This window comes from Copadichromis virginalis, linkage group LG5 (assembly GCF_057382275.1).
Source record: "Copadichromis virginalis isolate Kocher_CV1m ecotype Utaka linkage group LG5, C_Virginalis_male_GT1.1, whole genome shotgun sequence".
NCBI classification, from domain to species: domain Eukaryota; kingdom Metazoa; phylum Chordata; class Actinopteri; order Cichliformes; family Cichlidae; genus Copadichromis; species Copadichromis virginalis.
In genome coordinates, this window is record NC_140622.1 from 5,444,237 (window position 1) to 5,468,212 (window position 23,976).

The 23,976-nt window shown below is 39.0% G+C and overlaps 1 protein-coding gene across 1 annotated transcript in view; it reads left to right on the top strand.

Annotated features, from left to right (window-relative positions):
• LOC146708792 (copine-9-like) overlaps positions 1 to 23,976 on the top strand; it is a 196,378-nt gene that overhangs the window by 11,787 nt on the left and 160,615 nt on the right. The window contains exons 3-4 of the mRNA XM_085455619.1: positions 7,699 to 7,745; positions 22,431 to 22,534. Coding sequence (XP_085311745.1) covers positions 7,699 to 7,745; positions 22,431 to 22,534 — 151 coding nt within the window. The remainder of the gene's footprint in view (positions 1 to 7,698; positions 7,746 to 22,430; positions 22,535 to 23,976) is intronic.

Below are 23,976 nucleotides of genomic sequence, written 5' to 3' on the forward strand. Positions count from 1 at the left end.
AACTCTTCTGTCTCGTGCAGTGTTTATTAAATCACTACCTTTTGCATGTTAATTCCACACTTAGAGCATCAGTGAGCAGTAACACAGTGACTGTCTCCCACAGCGCTTACACACGCAGAATAGCAACCGACTGAATGAAAACCTGCATCTTGGGATCGAATGGGAAGGACTCTTAATTAAGTTGGTCCTCATTAAGAGTGACTAATCATTGGAGCCTGATTGACACTTTGCAGTTGCTGGGCCCACACATTGAATGTGATTATATTATAGTAACTTTTAGAAACAGCAGCTGCATCTGCAACTTAATGTAACAAAAGAATGGAGGAAAAAAAGCAAAATGCACAAATGCCAAAAAACTAATTGAAAATGAAAGGCTTCACTGGATCTGCTTATCTGTCAATGCACCTTTTCAATCATTGTTTAAGTCAGTCACTCAAGTCAGAAGCTTGAGCGTTCCCTAGTTTAATAGTAATGACCACAGTTTACCAAATAAACATAGTTTCCTATCAACTTCCATAAAATCTAAAGTCCTGCACCCAGAGAAGTCACCCCTTAGTCAAAGAACACGTTTAAGGCACACATTTTACTTTTTAGACCTGGATGCTACATCATTCTTTGATTATGGAGTTTACAGTCAAAAATAAAGAGATCCTGACTGTTTTCTATGCAGACACACGTAGCTTGTAACTTTTTTCTTGCCATCATGCTGGTAGAGGTTGGTCCTGGTTTCATTTGTTCAAAGAAAGCTTGTTTGACCGCATGTTGTCTGTTCAAAGACCGCAGGTCTTTTATCTGCTTAACTGATAATATTCACAACATCTACAGTCTTGACATAATGAAGAAATTACCCACACCTGTCTGTGAGTAAACTGTCCAATTACTTTTGTTCCCTTTAAAAAAGAGGGTGGCACATGTTAAGTAGCTGAAACTCCTAAACCCTTCATCCAGTTTGAATGTGGATCCCCTCAAATGAAAGTTGAGAGTCTGCACATTATGTCCATAATATAACTATAACTGGAACATGTTTCAGTAAACAGGCAGTGTACGCAGTATGCAGTACAGCCTAATGAAAGACTGATGACTTATAAACACAGATCTGCATGCATTAGTAAACTACAGCCAAGCACATGGTTAAATGTTAGACTAGCTTTGACAACATCATACAAATATTTGTCTGATGAGTGTAATCAGCTATTACACGTTCCTTATATATCTTTGCTTTGGTAAATGGACTGATTCTTATATATATTATATATATTACAACATGCCACATTCAACCAATCACACCCAGTCTCTTCCTTCTGTGCTTTTAAGTGCTTACTAACTAACATTCATACGCTGATGGATGCATTGGAGATCAACTTGGAGTTAGTATCTTGCCCAAGGATACTTGGCATGCAGACTGGAGGAGCCAGGGATCGAACCACCAACCATCCGATCAAATAATAATGAAATAAAATAAACATAAGCAATAATTACGTAAGTTGTAGATGCTATGTTTTCTTTCTGTTAGGGTATAAATGAAAATCATAAATCTCAACCATCAATACAACCACTCTGACCATTCAGAAAATGTTCTTAAAATGTGGAAGAGTGTCACTCCATTGTGCTACAGCAGCACGACAGCATCAAGGTTTACTCTAAGCACCCAGATTTAAACCCACTTAGCGGGCTGCAACTTAAATTTTGACCTATTTAATGTTATTTACTAGGTACGTAAAAAGCAGACAGGACTCTTATTCACGAGTCAATGTTTCATCTTTACTTGAGTTGTCAAGAACAAAACAGGGAAAAAGGTGATAGAAACAGCAAGGCTATACTGAGCAACAGTTGAGTAGAAAATCAATTTCAAAGGCTTGGAAGGAGAGAAGAAAAGTGCTGACGAGATGCAGCATGTAAGACAAAAACGAACCTTGGAGTCAAAAGACGCAGACGACATATTTCGTAATATCATTTTTTATTGTCAGTTGCATTGAAGTGTTATGGCTGATGACTCATCAGACTGAAGAGGACACAAGGAAAAACAACTTGGCTTATTAAGTTGCCAAAAAACCCCAACAAAAAACAATCACTACTTGCTGTTGATTGGATTAAACCAATAAGTGGCCTTTCAATCAAACATGGGTTGAAGCATAACATTTTTATTAAAACAGAGAAATTTTGAGTGTTATTAGTTTTTCCTCCTGTGAGAGTTCCACTCACTTCTGTTGTTGAATCTAAGAGAGAAATAATTAAATTCAGTTCAATTCAGTTTTATTTATTTAGTGCCACTTCACAACCTCAGAGCACATGAAAAGCAAGGACCCTACGATACTGGAGGAAAAACCCCAACAGTACTTGACGACAGTGGGAAGGAAGTTCCTTTTAACGGGAAAATACCTCTGCCAGAACCAGGCTCAGTGAGGAAGCTGAGGGATGAAGGGAAAGAGAAAAGGAAAAATGAGAGGACAGTGAGACCAAGATAAAAACAAAACTATGGAGGAGAGAAGAGAAGAGCCGAGTTGTTGGCATCCCATCAAGGTACCGCACTGAGTTCCCGAGGGTGACCCAATCTTTCACAAATGTTTGTAGAAGCAGCAGTCTGCGGGCCTGGGTTAATTTATACACCTGTGGCCATAAAAGTAATTGGAAAGCACCTGAATTCAGTGATTTGGATGGATTCTGGTAGTATATTGTGGGTCCATTGGGAATCCTACTTCATGTGGAGGGTCATAGCATAGCGGGGGTGCTGGAGCCTATCCCAGCTGTCATAGGGCGAGAGGCGGGGTACAGTTTTCTTTCACTCATGTTGAATCTGAAATCGTTAGCTTACGGGAAGAACTGCAGTATTGCAGAGAATTCTTCACTTTTTCCAACCTTGCATCATTGCTTGAAAACATATGCTGTCAATTTGTCTGACTAGCCAAATCATATGGTAAATGGCCTGCATTTGTATAGCGCTTTTCTAGTCCCTAAGGACCCCAAAGCGCTTCACACTACATTCAGTCATCCACCCATTCACACACACATTCACACACTGGTGATGGCAGCTACATTGTAGCCACAGCCACCCTGGGGCGCACTGACAGAGGCGAGGCTGCCGGACACTGGCGCCACCGGGCCCTCTGACCACCACCAGTAGGCAAACATGGGGTTAGTATCTTGCCCAAGGATATTTGGCATACAGTCAGGAGGCAGCCTGGGATCGAACCACCGACCTTCTGATTAGTGGCTGACCTGCTCTGCCACCTGAGCTACAGCCAATCATATAGTTGAGATTGCTGAGCAGACCCTGTTGACTGTGTCCTATAGATACAATATATTAATCAAGAGAAATAATGAAGCACTGATGTGCACCCTCTTCCTCAAATTAACAGTGGAACAGCTCAAACTGCCTTAGTGGACATTCCTTTTGGCACTTTTAAGATAAAATCAACTTTTAGTGCTTCTTCCTTGTTATATGAAATTTTGTAGCTTTCAGTTGAGGTTTGTTTGATGTAACATCTCCTAAGACTGCGAAGTGTTGTGTTTACATGCAACCTGACAGTACCAGAGCAGTCTCACTGTTCCCTAACGATAGAAGCCTAATTATCTAATGTGAGATTGTAGATTTGGATCTCTTTCATCAACACAGATTAGAGAATTTTTCCCATCTTGTTTAGACTCAGTAATTACCACAAAGCTCCATGAAGCCAAAGAACCTCAGGTAAACTCTTTGATTTGTGCTAAATGTTGATTCATATGCAAGAAAGAAAATTTAAATGTCATCTGGGATCAACTGTTCTGAACAGGCTGAGCATTTGTCTCGTGTATCATTTTAGAAAGTCAGTGAGAGGAAGGCAGAAAAAAGGTTGCAGGGAGGATTTATTATAATGCATGAATTGAGAAGCAACATATAAATGGGATAATTGACAGAATCTTTATGTCATTGTTTTAATGTTGAAATCATCAGTTAAAGGTACTATCCATTGACTAATCATTTACATTATGATGTGTAACCACAGTGTATATTATTGTACTGAACGACACTGATTTTGAAGGCAAAGAATCAAATACGGTCTCTCCGCAGGCCAGGGCTCCTTTACTGACACAACCCATAGATTAGTCTTTGCTCCTGTGCTGGGTGGGGGTGGAGGGTCGTGCTGGAAGGTAATGATTGTGTCAGACGGGGTCCTGAACTTCAAACTCTTCCTCCCCACTGAGGAAAAGCTAGACTGACAGACCACAATGCCCCCTCAGCTCTTTCATGTCCCTGGTTAGATCCCTCTATCTGACCCGGTCCTCAAACCACAAAAGGACAGTGCAGGTCAGTGTAGACTCATAATGTCACAAAGCACTGGCAGCTAGTGATGAAATGATTGAACCTAATTTTGCATGTAACAGGTGAAATTTCCTGTTTATAGACTATAAACATCTTACTGACAACTCAAGCAACATTTTTAACCAAACATTCATATAGTGCTACAAGTAGCCACATTGGAAACACCAGTCAACATGTATGCCTTTGGACTGAGGGAGGAAGCCTGAATACATGGAAAACATGCAGGCACAGGAAAGAGAGAAGGGCTCAAGCCAGGTTTCAAATCTGGGACAGTGCTAACAGTTATGCTACCATGCTGTCCATGCTTGGACAAAAATTAATGACAGTAATCACAAGTAAGATATCGTATTTTTTATAGTATTTTTCTGAATGTAATCCAACCATTGATTACTCAGCCAATAAATGTAATTGGTCAGATGACTCAGTTGCATAGAAATGCATTTTCTTAGGACACATCTTTGAAAGATTAAAATGGCCTGGCCTGTATTTGTATAGTGCTTTACTAGTCCCTAAGGACCCCAAAGCGCTTTTTACTGTAGAAAAAAATGGGACAATTCTCATTTCAGTGTGAATGACTGTGGCTTCACATTTGTAGAAATACTCCAGTGCAGCAGGAGAAACAACTATTTCATCCGCAGCATGTCTTTATCCTGTCTTCCTTCTCTCACCCCAAATGGTGGCAGCAGATAGCCCCGCCCCTCCCTGAGCCTGGTTCTGCTGGAGGTTTCTTCCTGTTAAAAGGGAGTTTTTCCTTCCCAATGTCACCAAAGTGCTGCTCATAGGGGGTCATATGATTGTTGGGTTTTTCTCTGAATGTATTATTGTAGGTCTACCTTAAAACATAAAGAACCTTGAGGTGACTGTTATTGTGATTTAGTGATGTATAAATTAAATTGCATTGAACTGAATTGAATTGAAATTTGAGCTACTGAATTTGTAAATTTGCTCACTTCCAGACAAATGATATTTTTTAATTATTATAGTAGTTTCATTTCAATAGAAAGACAGAATATCAACCAAATATCCAGAAAAAAATCCCTAAAACAGTTATAAAAAGATTTGAGTGAAATAAGTGTTTGAGCAAAACTTGACTAAATTCGGCCTCGGGCTAAATATGGGTTGATGAGTGCTCAGTTTTGTTTTGATTTGACCAAAGCATGTTTTCCCCACCCTTCTCTGAATCATGTTCACTGGCAAAATGGGCCTGTAGGTCTATGTTGTTGAGCAGGGGGACCTTGCAAGTGCTGCAAGATTTTAATTAGTTATGGTGTAGTGTGTTAACAATAGTGCAGTTGGTGATTGTAATTGCCATCAAATCATTAAGAAGCTTCCTTCCGTGTAGTTTGGGCTGATCCAGTGTCTTCGTCTTTCTGAAATTTTGCATGGAGCTCCAGACTAAAAAATAAGCCAGTGGTACTTTTCATTTTAGATTTGTGTAGAAAATTTGCTCTGCAGACAAAAATTTATGATACCAGATTCTTGGACACTTGATGTGATTTCAGAATCACAACATTAGGCTGGAGACAAACGATAAACACAAAGGCTGAAACAGTCCAGTAAAATTACACTTCCATGTTTGCCTGTCCTGAGCTCCTTCAGAGGTCAGGCAGCTAGTCTCAGACTCCCAGTGCAAACATTTTAGAATTGCTGCCCTAAATCAAGAACATGCATTGTGTACATGAATGTGGATCATCATCAGCAAGCTTGCTTATGTTGTTCTCTGTCTCCATTTTACTCTTACTCACTTTTTCTGTCTTACCACACCTCTTTCAGACAGGTGAGTGTCCATATATGAATCACTTAGCCAACCATCCCTAAACTCTCTGCCTCTTGCTTACCATTTCGATCTTTATCAGTTAACACTGTTTTGCTTCCCTTGTTTCATCTGCATTTCCCTTTGGAGAGAAAAGCAGAGAGAATGGGGATGTATGGTTTCCAACACTGACTGGGTTGTGGTTGACTGGCCTCCTGTCCCACTGAAGCAGAAACATGATGATTTCTATACATGGCCTGCTGTTACCATGACCTGCTTTTAAGTGGAAGAGAGAAGAAAAGAAGAGAGGCTGGGGAGAGGAGTGGAGGAGAAGAAGTGAAGTAAAATGGAGAGTAGGGAAGAGTAGAACCACAGGACAGGGGAGGCACAGAGGGGGAGGAAAGAAAGGACATAGGAGGGAATGAGAGAAAGAGGAGGAAAGGGGGAAGGAGAAATGGAAAATCAGTAAATGGAAGGAGGACTTTAACAAAAAGAGACCACAGGGAAAAGGAGAAGAAACTGATTTGGTAGCAAAAGGAGAAATGTAGAAGAAAAAGTGGAAAGGACAGAAGAGAAAAAGCAAAGACAGATTTCAAAGAAAATATCTACATAAAGGAGGATGATGAGGGGAAGGAGAGAGAAATGAAGAAAGGAGAGTAGTCAAAGATACATTTATTCATTTATTACTGGACTATACAAGCTCAGATGTATTTGGCAAGATTTTTGCTGGTGTTGAACCCTAATCCAACACAATTGCTTTCACTGCTGCAAACACCTGAGATGAAACCCTTCGGTAACTCCGACTGAGGGACTGTTATTTCTTCCTTCCTCAGGATTGAGGTCATTTCCTTCTCCAACAGCGCTCTCTCTGTGGCATCGAGGGGGGGAGCAGTGCGTGGACACTGTTGAAAGGTGGAGGCTCACAGTAGAAATGTGATGTGTGGCACTTCCTACTTCCTCATTATATAGTCTAAGCAGAGAGGGAAAGAGATAATGACATATCAATAGATGGAAAGGGGATGGAAAAAACAGCCTGTCCCTCTCATTGTGGGCCAGAAAGGGCGCTGTGAGTGCCAGGGCAGCTGCTTCATTTCTCTTTGTCTCTGGTGGCATGCACCTTGAGCTTGGGTGAAAACAAATGTGGTGTATGTGAACACTTCTCTGTCATTCGCATCGGTTAAATAAACTGATCCATTGTGTTTGTTTTGTTAATAAAATCTTTTTAGTGTTTTACTCTTTTACTGTGTTGAGAAGACCCAGCCAGTGAGCAGGTTAGGAGCCTCCCTTCAGCTCATCATTTGGAGAAAATTTCAACACAGTCTGAGCTGTTTGGCAAGTTTTGGTATCCGAAGAAAGCCAGTGGCAAGACGAAGCCCTGCTCGCTGAGCCTTAAAATGACTGAAAATGGAACGCAAGCTTTTTGTTACAAAAGTAATACTGTATGAGAAAGAAACGTGACTTACAGTTTTAAAAAGATTATTTTCAAATATTACTTTAAACGAACATTTTTATATATATATATATTTTTTTACATCTTTAGATAACAGCGATTTCCTGCGTTTACGTCTACTGATTTTGAGATATCCATTAGTCTTGAAAGGTGCAAAAATAAATTTAAGGCGTGCATCTGTGTTTTTCTTTTCAGTGGTGGTGTTGTACGTTCAAGGCCTGGGGACAAAGGAGTGGAGAGAGGTGAGTGAGGCACACCGGCAGCTTCAGTGTTTTAACTGTGCTTAGCTACAGTTAAAACCTTTGTCTGAAAAAGCACAAAAATCCTGATATTTTTTTGCGCCTGGTATATCTGATTACAGAATTATACTAACCTCTTTTAGTTATCATTTGTTGACATGCATGTACAGATTTCAGAGGTCTATTAAAGGTACCAAAAAAGGTCGATGTTCATATTGAGAGGAAAAAGAGAATGAAATATTACAGTATCTATGGATTATCTGAAAAGAGAAATAACAGCTATACCACTATCAGGAAAACGTATATCTAACTTTTTTATCATGTGCTACATTTTTTTGGCAAATCAATTAAACTCAAAATATAAGTTACAGAGTTAATGTCTCTGAAATCATAAATATACGAACGCACACAAAAACAACAATAATGCAGTTACTTACCTTGTTATCATATGTGCTTTATTGACTTGGGGTTATTTTTAAATATCATGGTTATCCTTGAATAACATCCCTATTCCACACACAATGGTATGTATATGCGTCACTGACATCCAGATGTTTTGATGAATCAATATCTTTTGAGTCAAGACTGAATGCAGAAATGTAGGAAGTAAACTCTGGCAGCTGCTTTTGGTTTTTTAAAGTTTGCGGTCCATAAATGTAATAATCTCACATGTCTCATAAATCAAAAACATGTTTTGGCTTTCAAGACTGCATCTGCTTTCCTTGGTGTACCTACTGCTTTAGTTTATTAACCCTTTAAGACCATAGAACCAAGTCCGCCAGAGCTTATATTATATTTTTACATGCTGTAGTGCAATTTTTGGGAGCATTTCAAGTTGCTATACATCAATACAACTGTTATAGCCCAAATTTTAATAATATGTATGCATTAAGTGCAAAGAAATTACATAAATTGCAAGAAAGTGCAATAAACTACAAAAAAATTGAAAATCACTTTTGTTTTTTTAACATATATTTCTAGTTAGAGAAATTTAAGAGGCTTATCCCTCAAAACTGTAAATACAAAAAAGTTGCACAAAATAGTTTCCCACCACAGGAAATTTATTTTGAGTGTCTTCATAGTTTTATTTTTTAAACACACCAATTTTTATATACTGCAGGAAAAATGAAAATAAATATTATAATGCAAATTTGCAAAAAAACAGCACATGCATCAAAATAAACTATTTCCAGCAGTGCAATTTGACTTCTAAGCATCCCAGAAACGACACAGAAAGTCATAAAGTCAAACATAACTTTTAAAAACACCAGTATAGGCTCATAAGGCGCTGATGGTAAAAAACTACATTTCCGCGACAATGTCGTCACTTCCGGTTTCAGGCAGGTACTGGCTGTATCCCAATTCAGGGTCTGCAGCCTTAAAGTACGCAGCCTCAACGATTCTCAAGGGCCGCGTACTCAAAGACCGCTAAGGCCGGAAGTGCGAGGCTTGTGTAAGGGACGGTCTAGCCTCCGTTGTGCTGATACTGTAGTTTGTCAATAAAGTTAAAAACATTTTTTTTTTAAAAAGCCTCCGTTGCGCTGCCCAGGTTGCCTAGCAACCATGATACTAACAGCTGGAAACGTGTCATAGCTTTGTTTGACAGGAATGAAGGAGAAAATGTTTTGTTCATTTGTTTGTTTGTTTCTACATGAGCTTTGATCATTCTCTGTAAGATTAAGCTCAGCTATTGAACGGCGTATATTTTAAAGTAAAGGCTTTAAAACCAAGTTAGCACAAACGTCACTAATGTCACATGACTTTGCCGACATGTGGCCAACAGTAATGTTTTAATGTTCTTCGTTATTAAACATTTGCACATAAATAAGTGACGTAATATTCAGTACTTAAAGTTCACTCTTCGGTCGCCCCTCATCCGCCGTTTTTTTCTGCAAATTTATCCACACCCATCGCCGCGCTATGCATTCTGGGATATGTTGGGCCTTGAAGTCTACACTGCCACAGCCTTAAAATTCAGGGAAATGAAGGACGCATTTCAGGGCCGCATTTCGAGCAGCCTTTGAATTGGGACAGCCTTCGGCGCGCCGCTGTGACGTAATCGGCCTTGAAATGCGGCCTTTAAGGCTGCAGACCCTGAATTGGGATACAGCCAATGGCAGACATGCGATAGTTCATGCTGCCGTAGAAAGTGTTACGAACAGCTGATCGGATCGGCAAAACGTGTTTCTGGAATATTGTGTTTTTGTTGCTGCAAGTGCTTTTTATGCAGTTTTTGCAAAGCTATATGTGGAAGGAAACCGTGGCCTAGGACAAGCTGATGGCATAAGATGTAAGTACAACTCCTCCGGTTTCATATGCAAAAAAAATTATTGCGCTAGCTTACGTGGTTGCAGTACGAGGATTTAAAAGTAGCAAAACGGAGCGTGCTGCTCTGACCGGTTTTAAAGGGTTAACCTGATTTTTAGTTTAAGATGAACAAACAAAAAGCCCACCTGTTTTAACCAAAAGGTTCTGCAAAAAATGCTGCAAAAGATGCTGGCAATGAAAGACCCATATATCATTAGATTAAAACAGTGCAAACACAGTAGGGAGTAGTGGACATTTGTAATCAGGCTGCGTAAAACAAACTTCAAATGAAATGCCTTAAAGTACAACAACAATAATAATTTAATCAAGGGGTGCTAAACCTTTTAATGCCTTTAGCAAAGGAGTCAGATTATTATTTAGAATTTGAACATTCTCACAGCTGTTTCTGCTGAGACTATTAAAATACCAGGGTCTCACTGAGCTTTATATTTGAAGTTTATTTAATGCATTATTTCAACTTTGAGGAGCTTAACTTGGCTGGTTTTCCATTTTCAATACTCAAAAGATGATTTCGAATGAATTACTCCCAAAAAAACTCAATAAGGCTTCTTTTGAAGTGGTCAACAAGCTTGAAAGGATTTATAGTGCACTTATTTCCATCTCTTGTGGCATCAAATGATGTGATATATTACCTTAATTACTCCAATACTACAATGCTAGTATGTTAAAAATAAAAACAGCCTCAGCGTGTCAGCTTCCCTGTAGTGTGTCTAAGGATGGAAGGAAATATTTAGTCTTCTCCCACCTGCCATCAGCATTGTGCATAAGGAGTAAACAATACAACTAATCCAGCAGTGCTGGTGGTGCTGAATGTCAAAATTACCACTTATATTGCCAACACTCAACGTCACCTTTTAAGAGTCACAAATATGCTCTGTAGCTAATTTCAGTCAATTCTAAATTCACTCTTTTTGGTGACAGTGTAGAGTGCACTGATGAAGGGTTTAATGCAATTATTCAACACAAAAACAAGACACAACACGAGGCAAAAATAGCAGAAATCATTCGGAAAGTATTTGTCATTCTTGGCACATTTGCAGTAACCCAAATAAACTGACATATTAAAAATGACCTGTGCAGTAAAACGAGTCCGAGACTCTGGAGCAGACGGTCCTAAAAGAGTCTGATCAGAGTGTTTTATGGCAAACAAAACGTAATAAAAAATAAGCCCTAGTGTGAAGCCCGAGCAGCCAAATATAGGAATTCATAAAGGGGAAAATCATTTGAGCTGCTTTGGGACGTCTGAGAGGAACACTGGCTGTGTAAACATATAGAAAACCTCATCTCTCAGCTGTGTGTGTGTCCTGTATTCATCAGTGTCTTTCAGTAATCTGCACTATGTGCTATCAAAGAAAATCAGGCCCACCTCTGTGGGGATCCACACACATACACACAGGTCTCAGTGAGGCTCAATTAGACTTACAGCGTGGGGATGCTGTCAGCCGAGTTGTGTACCCTCACACACACAACTGAGGTGAACACAATCTGAAAAGTGTTGCTCATAGTACCGATCAGTCTGAAGGAATGAAAAGATGCTGTTCGTTTAAAGATTACACAAATGTTGGATTGATTGCGCTGAAATAATTTCAGCCAGAGTTTTATTGTTGTTGTTGTTGTTGTCTTTTCTTTTATACAACCTCCCCCCCCCCCCCCCCCCAAAAAGAAAAAATAAAACAAAAACAAAACACAAAAACAAAAAGAGTTTTATAGGGAACATCTCCAACAGGAAAGTCATTCAGAGTCACCAAATGCTCTAAATGTGGGTTTGTCTAATCCTGCAAGCAGGTGCTAGCTGAGAGGAAATCCTGTAGCAATCTCCTTCTGCACCACAGAGCAGCTCCATCACTGGAAATGTAGTGGACACAGATGTGACTGCCATCACAGATAGAATGACTGGAAATAATATATGCAGCATAATACTGTTGAAATCCAGCGACCACTAAAGAACATTTCATACAACAAAGCTATTAAAGACAAAACATACGACACACTCTGTGTCAAAAAGGAGGTTATGGCACCTGATTTATGAGACTGGGGAGGACGGCTTTAATCTGATCCATGTGAAACAGCTGTTCAGAGGGTAATGAACCTTCCTCCTCCTCTTCATCTTCTTCTGAAGTCAGTGATTGTCATGTGGAAGAACCCCACTTTTCAGTTATTTATTTGTAAAAAATGTTTGGAATCATGTCTGATTTTCGTTCCACTTCTCACGTGTGCACCACTTTGTGTTGGTCTTTCACGTGGAATTCCAATAAAACTGATTCATGTTTGTGGCTGTAATGTGACAAAATGTGGGAAAGTTCAAGGGGGCCCAATACTTTTGCAAGCCACTGTATCCTTTCCTATCTCTGGGGGTCAGTGTTCGCAGCTTGACTCACAGCGAGTGCCTAAAACATTTTCTGTCCTGCTTGTTGTGGCGATATACCTTCTCAAACTTCACAGTTATATCGCTAAGAAAATGTTAGATTGCTTGGAGTGATGGAGCAATAATCCTAACACAGATTTAGAAACTGTGTAGGATAAACTTTCAAACTTCCATCAGAGCAAAGACGTCACAGATAGGAAATATCATGAGCTGCTTCTCGCTTCTGTGTGAAGATAAAAGTTTATCTGGGAGCATCCTAAACTTTATTTCCCTCTCTGCCTCTCTATTTTACCACTGAGCCAAAGCTTCCACATTCACATGGTTTGAATGCGAATGTATTTTCCGCTTCTCTGAACTGACGGAAGAGGAAAAAAACGGTCTCTGGTTGGATTGCAGCCACCGTTGAATATGCTTCCAGGTCCCACTCTCTTGGCTGCGTCCTCCACTCGCAGCCTTCTTGGTGTCTGTTGGTGTGCAAATGGAAGCAAGCATCCTTCTTGTGACACGTGTATTGTCACCAGCTTGTTGTGTGTGGGCTGTTTGAACACACTGGCAGATTTGGCTTCAGGCAATTCTTGATGCAATTAGCAGAAATCGAATTCTCTCACTAATGAGGAGAAAGAAATAATTACAACTCTGCCAGAAAGAAACTATCAGGTTTGTGGGGGACAGAGAAGAATAGAAAAGTTCCTAAACAAAAAGAGAAGCCAGCGAGAGATAAAGACAAAGAGAGGGCATTATACTGCCACACTGGTCGCGTTCTGCGCAAAAAGGTGAAGCTGCTACACCATTTACACCAGCACTCAGGGTATGCTGCAGTATTCTCCTGAATTATTGGTGTTGCTGCTCAGACAAAGCCTCCACATCAGTGCTGGTATAGGAGGAGAAAAAGTCAAAACCAGAAGTCGAGAAAGTTTTAGAAAGCCTCATCTTTTCACATCACCGCAAAAGTGAATTGTGAGCTTCTGTACTGATACTGTATCACTAAACTGGCAGAACAAACTGACACGAGCACGCACAACCGCCCAAAACAACACCAAACTGCAGCTTGCACTAACAAAAATAGCATCACTGTTATTATATGGCACCATTCACCATGGCCTCATTACTGTTACTTGTCTGCACTGCCTGTCTTAGCCTTGTCAGTGTTGGGCTTGTTACGCCTTAAGAGTTGTAAAGAGTTGTCATTTTTGTTTTTTCTTTGCTCATTTAAAAAATAATGTGACTTTGCATTTTCAGGTTTTTTTAAATACTGTGCCAGTCTCCGGTGCTTCTGCTTTTGTGAAAAACACAGAATTGGCCTGAGGCATAAGCAATCTCAACAGATGCTTAGAGACCAAAATTAATTATTGAAATTTATTTATTATTCATTTCAATAATCAAGGTCTTTGTATTGAGAACAAAGACAAATACCTAAAGCTGACATATTTTAATGAATTACAAGAAAAACAAGAATCTCAGTGCAAGAGGCAGCATTTTAAGTTAAGAATATTGACATAGCTAGAATCGTTTAGGTTTGTTTAAATTCACCTTCAGTATGATCATGGTGGCTCATGCTGACTTTGCTCTTTTTGCCTTGCTCTGTGTAAAAATTTGCCCTCATGTTGCAAGTCATTTCTTACTTTCATACCAAAACCCCTTTTCAGTCTAGCCTCCATCTTTTCTCACTTGTGTTCTCCTTGTGAGGTATTGGTGAAATGCATAAATGCAGATAAAGTAGTGATGGCTCTCATTCTAGAAAAGGCTCTGGATGTTTTGTAGCATGATGCGATAGCTCTGTTTCTCTTACTTTTCTCTTGCAGTCTGACTTTCTTCTCTGTAACTAGCATCACTGTGGGTTTTCTGGCCTTTTTGGCCATAAATCACCTGTACTGATTTGTACTGATTTGCAGGCACCCTTTCAGCATAACAGAGCTGCTAGGTCCTCTTATTGTAGGGGCAAATTTCACATTCTCTTTGTCATTTGTCAGTATCTATTCCTTAAAAGTTGCTAATAGTTTTGAGCTCTATTAGCACAGTGTTACACACACATTTCCTGGTTTGAACCCCTTTCCTTGTGGTGTTTGCATGTTCTCCTGTTTGTGTTTCTTCTATGTACTCTGGCTCCACAAAGACATCCATGCTAGGTTAATCAGTTATTTCAAATGGGTCATTCTGTGACTTAAATATATGGAAATAATGCACTATATAAGTGTATGTTTAGAAATGTGACTTGTAGTCTAAAGTGCTTTGAGTGGTTACATAAATACAAACTGTTAAATGGTTTTACAGTATTGTGAGATTGGGCAACAAGTTTTGCACAAGACTAAAGTGTAGACGTCAACATCTCCTTACAGAACCAGCATCAGAATACTTTATTAATTCAAAGGGGGGATTTGCTTTGCTACAGATGGTCAATTAAAATATAAATACAAAAGTAGTGTCCTCAGGAAGGACACAGGTGGTAATGATTTCCTGTTGCATTATGTGATGCATTGTGGGGGAACGAGTCTTTTGCTGAGACTCTTTTCAACGTGACTGTTTGATATTGACTATAACTTGAACACCATCCTCCTTTCTGAAACCTGCCAGAGACTGAAACTCCTGTTCTTAGTCTTCTTAATTTATTATTTTTTATTATTTTTTAATTAAGTTTTAATCTAAGTTTAAATGTCAGACAGTATTTAATTGATAATTTTGCATATTTGGAGTGGGAAGTGTTTCCAGATCCTGCTCTCCCTAACAGCTTGATGAAGTAGTGTTGCTTTACTGTAATGTGTTATTGAACTGGACACTTCTGTCTTTCCTCTCTTCCTTAGCCTGACTGTAAGCCCAAGCTATTCCCCATGGAGTCACACAGCCTTAACATTCATTAAAATAAAAAGAAAAAAATCCCATCTCAATTTATACTGACATTTTGTGTCCACATTGTGTTTCATGCATTATTGGATCCCTGATCTGTTGGGAAAAACTCACTTTTTCTTATTGAGACTGCCTCTGTGTCCTGCTTTCTCTCTGTCTACCACTGCTTCCACTTTTAGATGGTTCATTACTGATGCAGCTCACTGAAATAGACAGAAAATCTGCCCTGATTGCCTCCATGCTGCTGTTTTCCTGTTCGCACTATTTCTGTTAGGAGGGGTATAGAGACACACACTGACAAAAATGCAATGTAACACACTGCCTTGTGCTCAGAAACCACCAAGCCACACTGTTCAATCGCATTGAAAAGAAGGGGCCCTCTGAGACTACTAGATGCTTCTCGACTCCAGTGTTGCGTTGTGTTTGACTGAACATGATGCAACCCTTTAAGGAACAGAGGGACGTATCCATTTTAATACGGGGTTGACTTGCCAATTACTTTATAGCAGTCACAGACTCATACCCTACTTACTCAAATATAAGGTAAAAATGTCAGTTTACCTTACGTGAGCCCCACTGATTATGAAATAAAGTAAAATAAGATATCTCAAAATTAACAAAGCAAAACAGAATTTTAATACAATTTTAAAATGAAAAAGAAAGTGACTCTTTGCCAGACTGATACATTGCATTATAAAGAGGAACTGAATGTGGCATGAAAGATTTCCTGCATCTGTCCTTGTGACAGTGGAGCTGAATCAGTCCATTACGTTCTGTGACCTTCCTCTCCATTACCTCAAGTGTTCAATTTGCAGCCAGTCACAAAACCAGCCTTTTTGATTAGTCCTTTCAGTCTTGTTGGTGTCATTAGCTCTCATGCTGTTTCCCCAGCAGACCATAGCAAAGTGCACTGTTCTTGCCACAGACAGAAAATGTCCATCGTTGTGCTGCACACATCAGTGGACTTCAGCTTCCTCTGGACCTAGAGCCCATTCATCCACTTTTTGTATACGACTTCTCTGTTGGTCAATTGATTTAATTCAACATCCTTTGCCCAGTATATACACTATCCCTCCTCTGCACGTGTCCAAACCATATCAGCCTTGCCTCTCTAACTTTGTCTCCAACCAAACCGCTCAACCGTCCCTCTGATATACACATTTCTAGTCTTGTCCATTCTCCCAATGAGGATCTTAGCAGCTTCAGCTCTGCCACCTCCAGTGTAGCCTCCTGCCACTTGTCCCACTCATTCCTCCCTGCGCTCTCTTCACTTCTGTTCGTTGCTTTGGATAGTTGAACCAAAGTATTTAAATGTAATCTTATTTCCTCAAACAGCATGTCTAGAATCACTGCTAAAAAGCATAAAACTGCTTCCATAGTTTGCTGTTCAAAGAGTAAGGTTGTACCTCTACTTTGACTACATTTCATAGTTTTACAACATTACAGGTCTATTAATGTCTAAATTCATAGTCTGGGTCCTTCAGCAGAGGGGTGAAAATGCTCAATCATTTTTTGAATACAATAAGCTCAGACAAACCTTCCTACTACAATATAGACATGTCTGCAACCACACAGCTACATGTTGCGATCACCGACTGTGTGCGTGCTTTAGTCCAAGTGTGATTGGCACATATGTTTTGACCCTCGATTGACTCTCTGGTAGTGAGGTAGAGCTAACTGACCAATTAGCTGTTTTGGAATTCTTTTATAGTTTTCTATATAGTTCTAGTTCTATATAGTTTTCTTTTCTGTGGGTGCCATTTCTCTGTCTTATAATGTGCCTGGTGTTTTCCAGAATGCAATTCATGGCATAAAACCATCCACTGTGATGACCAAAACTTCTTTTCTTTGTTTTCTATACTGAAACTGTACAATCTGAACCTGATACTATGATGTCATAAACAAGACTTAAGATAGAGAGAACTATACATGGTCAATATTTCAGTATTAGCTTCTGACTATGAAAATCACTTTGAAGGAGCAGTAGCACAGAATACTGTGGTTATTCATAGAAGATCGATAGATAGAAGTTATGGAGAACACAGATATCTAATCTACTCTTTCCTTTGCAGCAGTGATTGTGGAGGACCAGATGAGTCAAACACATAAAGCATTTTATGATTAAATAACTATTGAATTGTGCAATAACATTAATAAATTAGTATATTTACTTTAAAAATCCTTTTACATTGATTTTTTTAAAACATCAATAAAATCAGTCATAATATCTTTTGATTCATGCTCAATCCTCCAGGTAAGGGAATCCCAAAAACTTGAGTCTGTTAATCTGGACGTAGTGTTTTCAGTGGGAGAAACATTTCGCCACTCATCGTGACTGATGTGCCTGAAAACACTACGTCCAGATGAACAGTATCAACTTTTTGGGAAGTCATAATATCGTAAAGAGAAGTTATAAATAAATATTTTTAAGACAACTATTAATCTATTGATAAATACTTTAAGTTGAGTCATTTAATTATTTACGAAAAAATAAAATAAAAAATTCGATTGAAAACTTGAATTAGGAATAGAGAATCAGTTCCACCCCTCCTTTGCAGGTCCATTTCCTTTTCCTATTAGTTTCTGGATCAGCTTCTTTATTTAGGATTTCACTGCTGCCCGTATTTGGGGTGATGGCGTTGTATTTGCTAAGACCCGTTAAAGAAGTGTTTGTGTTTGCTTCACATTTACTGTCTATATATGAAGACACTGCAGTGACATGGAGCCCTGATCCTCTCAGTGTGCACAGGTGGACTCAACCTGACCACCTGTTGAAAGTAGCGTGCTAACATGGCTAACTCTACTGTCACTGCATGTAGCCCTAATCTTTCAGTCATGTTAGCTTGTGAGCATATTGGTCCCTCTAGTATTAGCTAGCTGTGATTAAGCTAATGTATTTTTCACATATAAAGGTTGGAGGATCTAGCACTATTGGAACTACCAGCAAGCCCTGTTACATTTATACATAGTGTTAGAACAATGGCAGCAACCTTACATTTAAAATTGAAACGCTGTCTGTAAACCCAGTCTCATCAACTTAACTTAACTTTATGATACTTGAGAGATAAAAGAATGAAGATAATGACAACTGTCAGTCCCATCAAGACTAGAAAGGACACTATTGATTGAACAGTCAACACGCTGTTGCAGCGCTATTTCAACATAAATAGAAAATTTTATGAAAGCAAAAGAAAAATATTTATCCTAGGGAAATGTAGAAAATGTAAAGGACATGATTAGAATTATATATCATTTTATTATTTTCATAATAACATGCAGCATTTGTCTAAATGGATGAAACACTTATGTTGCACCAGCTTCTACAGTTTATTCCTCTTTAATACTGGATACCTCAGGAGTGCAGCTGTTCAATACGTTGAATAGTCTCTCATACACGAAGTCAGCAGCCTTGGTGCTACCCTTAAGCATTTCTGCTCTACTCAACATATCTCTACTAACTAGTTATCTCTCCAGTACTTCAAAGGACTCCACTTGCTTTGACAGTAAATGTAACTGCTACTGACTGTTCACTTGTATAAGGTCTCAAAGGAGCACCCTATCTTCATTTATAGCACATATTACTGCTAGGAATTTAAGCCTACCTACTTACAGTTCAGGGCTCACAGAGCAATGGTGGTTTGCAAAGGCAGGTAGGGAGAAGCTGTCTGTCATACCCACCTAAATTTAATTTAGATGTCCCAGTTTCATCCCAGGGTCCACACATGATGTGCCCATCGTGGGAGGTGGATACTGGCGGGTTTCTCTCCAGTCACCCATGACCATGTGTAGAACTACTGCAGGTGGGTGTGACGACCAGATGGTCCCCGTATTATGTGGAACTGTAGTTTTTCATATTTAAATTAAACATTAACCATTTGTAAAATATGGAGGTACTTGTGTTGTGTTATAATTTTTCTGGCCAGTGAGCTGTATGGTCTTCCAGCATGCTGCATGTCACTGCTGGATCAAAAACTTGTGATGCAAGAGTTAGATCAGAGATCTACCCAGACACCCACACCCTCCTCACTGTGTCCCCATTTGAATCCAATGGGAATATGATGAAATATGTCCTATCCCGCCTTTTGATACATGTCGAGCCTCTTTCACTGAAGCTTGAGAGAATAGTTGGGACTATGCTTTATGGAGCAGTGGAACTGCAGCTTCCACTGCTGGGCGTTTTGGCAGCTGTCTGCAGTGTAGTAAAAGGAAGGTGGCAGGAAGTTTTTTTTGTTATCCATGACAGGAACCCACTCCTTCAGGTTCACCCCACCTCTACACTGCAGGGAGGAGGAGGTTGTCTCTCTGTCTCTAAAGCTGATGTGTAGACTTCACAGCATGTCAGTGCATTCATTTATTTCACATGTGCATGAATGACCTGGATAACAAGTACAGGTGGCAATGCTTCTCTAGTATACATAAATAAGACAAATAAGGTGTTGATTCACCCAGCCTAAGTGCATTTCTTAGAAGCGACATATAAATTCTTTAACTGCATTCATCCTACAAACATAATGGATGTGACAAAAGCTCGTAGTAAGGGAGGCCTACTCGACAGCTGTGATTTCCTCTCCATGTCCCCTGTGGCATTTTGCATGTTTAGAAGAAACAAATCTGTATCTTTCAACCAGTAAGCTGACCATTTTCATAAAGCCTTCTAATATATGCAATACGGCTGTGTTGTTAATCTCAGCCTGTCTTTGTGAGTTTGATGGAAATGCAGATTTACTGTACGGGCTCATTTTATGGTCATCAGCGTTAAGCCGGATGATTTGCATTAGCAACCACTGCATGTTTTTCTTGGCCTTCATGCATTAATTAAAGTGCAATTTGTGGTGTGTTTTCACGTGGTTGAATAAGTTAGTTGTGCTGCTTTGCAGTGTAGACACAACTCTGCAGCACATTTTGCACATGATTTCATCTTAGTTAACATCACTTTTGCTAAATCTGAAGTGTTTCTAAAACGATGATGATTTCCTTTCAGGGGAAAGCTCTTTTATCTACAGCTGTGCCAGATATTTAAATGTTGTTGTATATTTGTCTTTAACATATTTTACTTGTTCAGAATGATCTAGTAATAGGCTAGGTTTGTAGCCTCAGTAACTAACCTAACTAATTACTATTTCTATCGTTACAACGTTGTTACCGTTACTAACAAGAAAATGCAGTGCAGAGGTGTTACTATTTTAAACACACATACGGTTGAACCTGTCTTCAGCTTATCAGGAAGGCAAAGCAAAAGAAACAGTTACACAAGTGCTGCTGATTGGCTGAGGAAGAATAAAGTACTTGTGGTAAACCAATCACATGACCATTTTAAGATGACATAGCAAAAAGATTCTATGTCATCGCAAGACAAACCTGATTCTCAAACTTTGTGTTTAAAGTGTGGACTTAAACTATATACTACTTTTTAAATTGTAGTGAGAGCCCACGTCAAACCAGAGTTAAGATAAAAACTATACATGATGTTTTTTACTGAATGCATCGTTATGTTTACTGCAGGAAGAAACGGTAAAAACAGCATCTTCTAAGGCAGAGGTTCCCAAAGTGTGAGGTTCGCCCCCTAGGGGGGCGCAGAGCCATTGCAGGTTTTTGACAGGGCTCCCACACAAATCAAGCAAGCAGGAGATGAAGCATCGTCAAATATGTTTTCAAACCAACTTCATTCTAAGCCGAAGACTAGAAAATATGGTGAAGCATATTCCCTTTGGTTTCACCTGCACAAGTGCCGAGGTAGGTCTCCCTGCAGAATTGGTTTTCCCTACGTCAGGAAGCAGAGCTGGGCTCCCCAAATCACGGACAAACAGGATCCCACATTCTTGATTTTTAGTTCACAAACACTTGTTGTAATGACTAACTACTCCTGACATTTTGGAGATGTTTGCTCTTTATACAGTAAAGTTAAAGTGGGACACAAATAATATCAGGCTGATCCTGCCACGATTTGTTCCCCGGTTCAAATCCCAGGCAAACAGGATCCCACAGCTGTTTATGTTTTTAAACCTATTTTGCACAGAGAGGCATTTTTTGAAAAATGTATTGATTGCAATGTTGAATATTATTACACAGGAAAAAACAACTACATGTAAAATAATTACACCATAACGCCTCTGCCTTTCTAAATGAAGGGACAGTAACTGCGGGTGTGTATGTAAGCGTGTAAAAACTGAGAGTAAGATTAACAGTATTTTGTCTCTATCTGCCATTGTAGAAATTCTCATGTAAACAATAATGTCGTGCACAGCATGACGTGAAAAAAGGCACATACCTTTGACGTTCCGCCATGAACTCTGTATTCCTCATCCACACATAAACGCAAAAAAGGAGTTTTAAAGAATATCAGTTTTCGGTGATTTGAAACGCCGTTTACGTGTGGACGAAAGGCCCAAACGCATAGAAACAGCTGCGTTTTCAAAAATACCCCTGTAGGTGTGGACATAGCGTAAAAGAGTTGTAGTGTATTTTATTACTACATGTAATTTATTGCAGTTTACTCTTATGTGTTTAATTGTTTAATAAATGTTTGAGGTGTGAAATAAACCGTGATGGAGTTCTGCACTTCTGCATAGGTTTTTTTTTTTTTTTAAATTTGCAGTTTATGTTTGCATTTCAAGTTATGAAATATGATTCGTTAAACATGTTTGTGGTTGTTACAGTAAAAAATATAATTGTTTTCTACTTGAATTTTATATTTTTTTTGTCTGATTTTAGATCAATATGTCAAAATGACAAAATAACAGTGAATTCAGACGTGAGGTTGTGCTGAAAAGAATGATATGAGCTCCTCTGGACCCCAGAGGGTTAAGCATTTTTTTCAAAGTAATGCAATAGTTACTTTTCCTAGTAATTAGTTACTTATATAATATTGTAACTCAGTTGCTATCTCAGTTACTTTTTTGAAGAAGTAACTATAACTAATTACTTTTTCAAAGTAACTTGCCCAACACTGCTTGTGAGTTGATGCTCAAGTACAGTGTTCTCTTATAGGAAAAGCTAGCGAAACAGGCACTGCAGCAGAAGCAACAGTGTTTTTCACTCTTTTTTTCACTTTGTTTACTGAAAGTGCTTTCTCTGTTACTAAACAAACAGACTGACTTGATAGCTGTTGACTTTGTTGTCCTCAATGTCTCTCTTGTCTGTGTCTTTTTCTCTAGTTTGGCCGGACAGAAGTGATCGATAACACACTGAACCCTGACTTTGTTAGGAAGTTTGTCCTTGATTTCTTCTTTGAGGAAAAGCAGAACCTTCGCTTTGATGTGTAAGTAGAAATGTCTCTGTCTTTTCTTTCTACAATGCCACTGTCTGTTTTCCTTTGTTATCACAGGGACTGAATCAACCCTACTATTAGTTTGGCCTTCTGACTCATACCCACTAGATTTAGAAGCTCGCATTTAATGACTCATCAAATTGTTAAGCGGCAGTGATTTGGCAGGGTAAAAAGTTTTACATGCCTTTGGGTGACAGCCTTCTTCACACTTTTGACAATTATTATTAAAAGTTTTATTATCACTGTCTGAGTATTAACAAACAGTTAATAAAATAAATACATACATACATATAATTGCATGGTTTACCTATACATATAGTGGATAATTATGTCCCTGATGTGTGATGACTATGTTTACCATCTCAATTTATTATAACAGGCAGTTTTGCTATTGTATTTTGAGATTTTGGTTCATTTTAGAAATCACTTTTATAGTGACATATACAAAAATGAAAATATTCAAAGATTTTGTAGTGGTGTACAGCTGCTACAAATGTTGTTTTACCATTTACATGCTGTTCTGGGTGAAATTGGATCTCTATCTGGTGTATCAGGTGCATTTTGGATCTATCACTGTGGGTCAAATAGAGAATGGTGATTTATGGAATTGTTAAACTGTGAATCTGTACATGACATGCCTGTATGCATTTCTTCCACTGAGGCGGGGTATAGGGTACTCTCAATACTGTCACGACAACTGTCTGTGTTCCCCTCACTTTTGCCGAGGTTCTCTTGGGGGCGTCCTAAACAGTATAATAGTAACATAGCTGGTACTAATCCCAAAGTCAAGAAGAGAAGAGCTGCAGCCCAAGTTGATGATCTCAACCTTACATAGCTATTAGATGTAAACATTGTTCAGTGTAAACATTGGATACTATTACATAATATCCTGTTTTTCTCAAGTATAATTAAGTCATGAAAGTCAAGTCATAATGTTTAAAAAGGACAACCAGTCTCTTGGGGCATCGAGCTTAGGTCCTCCGATCTCCATGTCAAAATAACCTTGGGCAAGATACTGACTGTCCCCAGTGCATCCACTGGAGTGCGAATGTGTGCATAATAATTAGAAAGTGCTTAAGGACAGAATAAAATTCTGTATGATTGCAAATAAAACTAAGATTAAGATGAATTTTATTTCATTTACTCAACTTGGACCTGCTACTCTTCTCTCTCTCTCTCTCTCTCTCTCTCTCTCTCTCTCTCTCTCTCTCTCTCTCTCTCTCTCTCTCTCTCTCTCTCTCTCTGCGTGTGACTAGTCGAATAGCTGACTAATTATCACTGTTATCAATAGTCTGTACCAGCCTTACTAGTTGTTTAGTCTAGTAAAATTTTAATTGATGCGTAATGCTGGTAACTTGAGTTCGAATTGCCTCAATGCCACCAGATGGTGTATCGTTGTTAAGAAATGCCATAAATGCATTAATCAAGGTTTC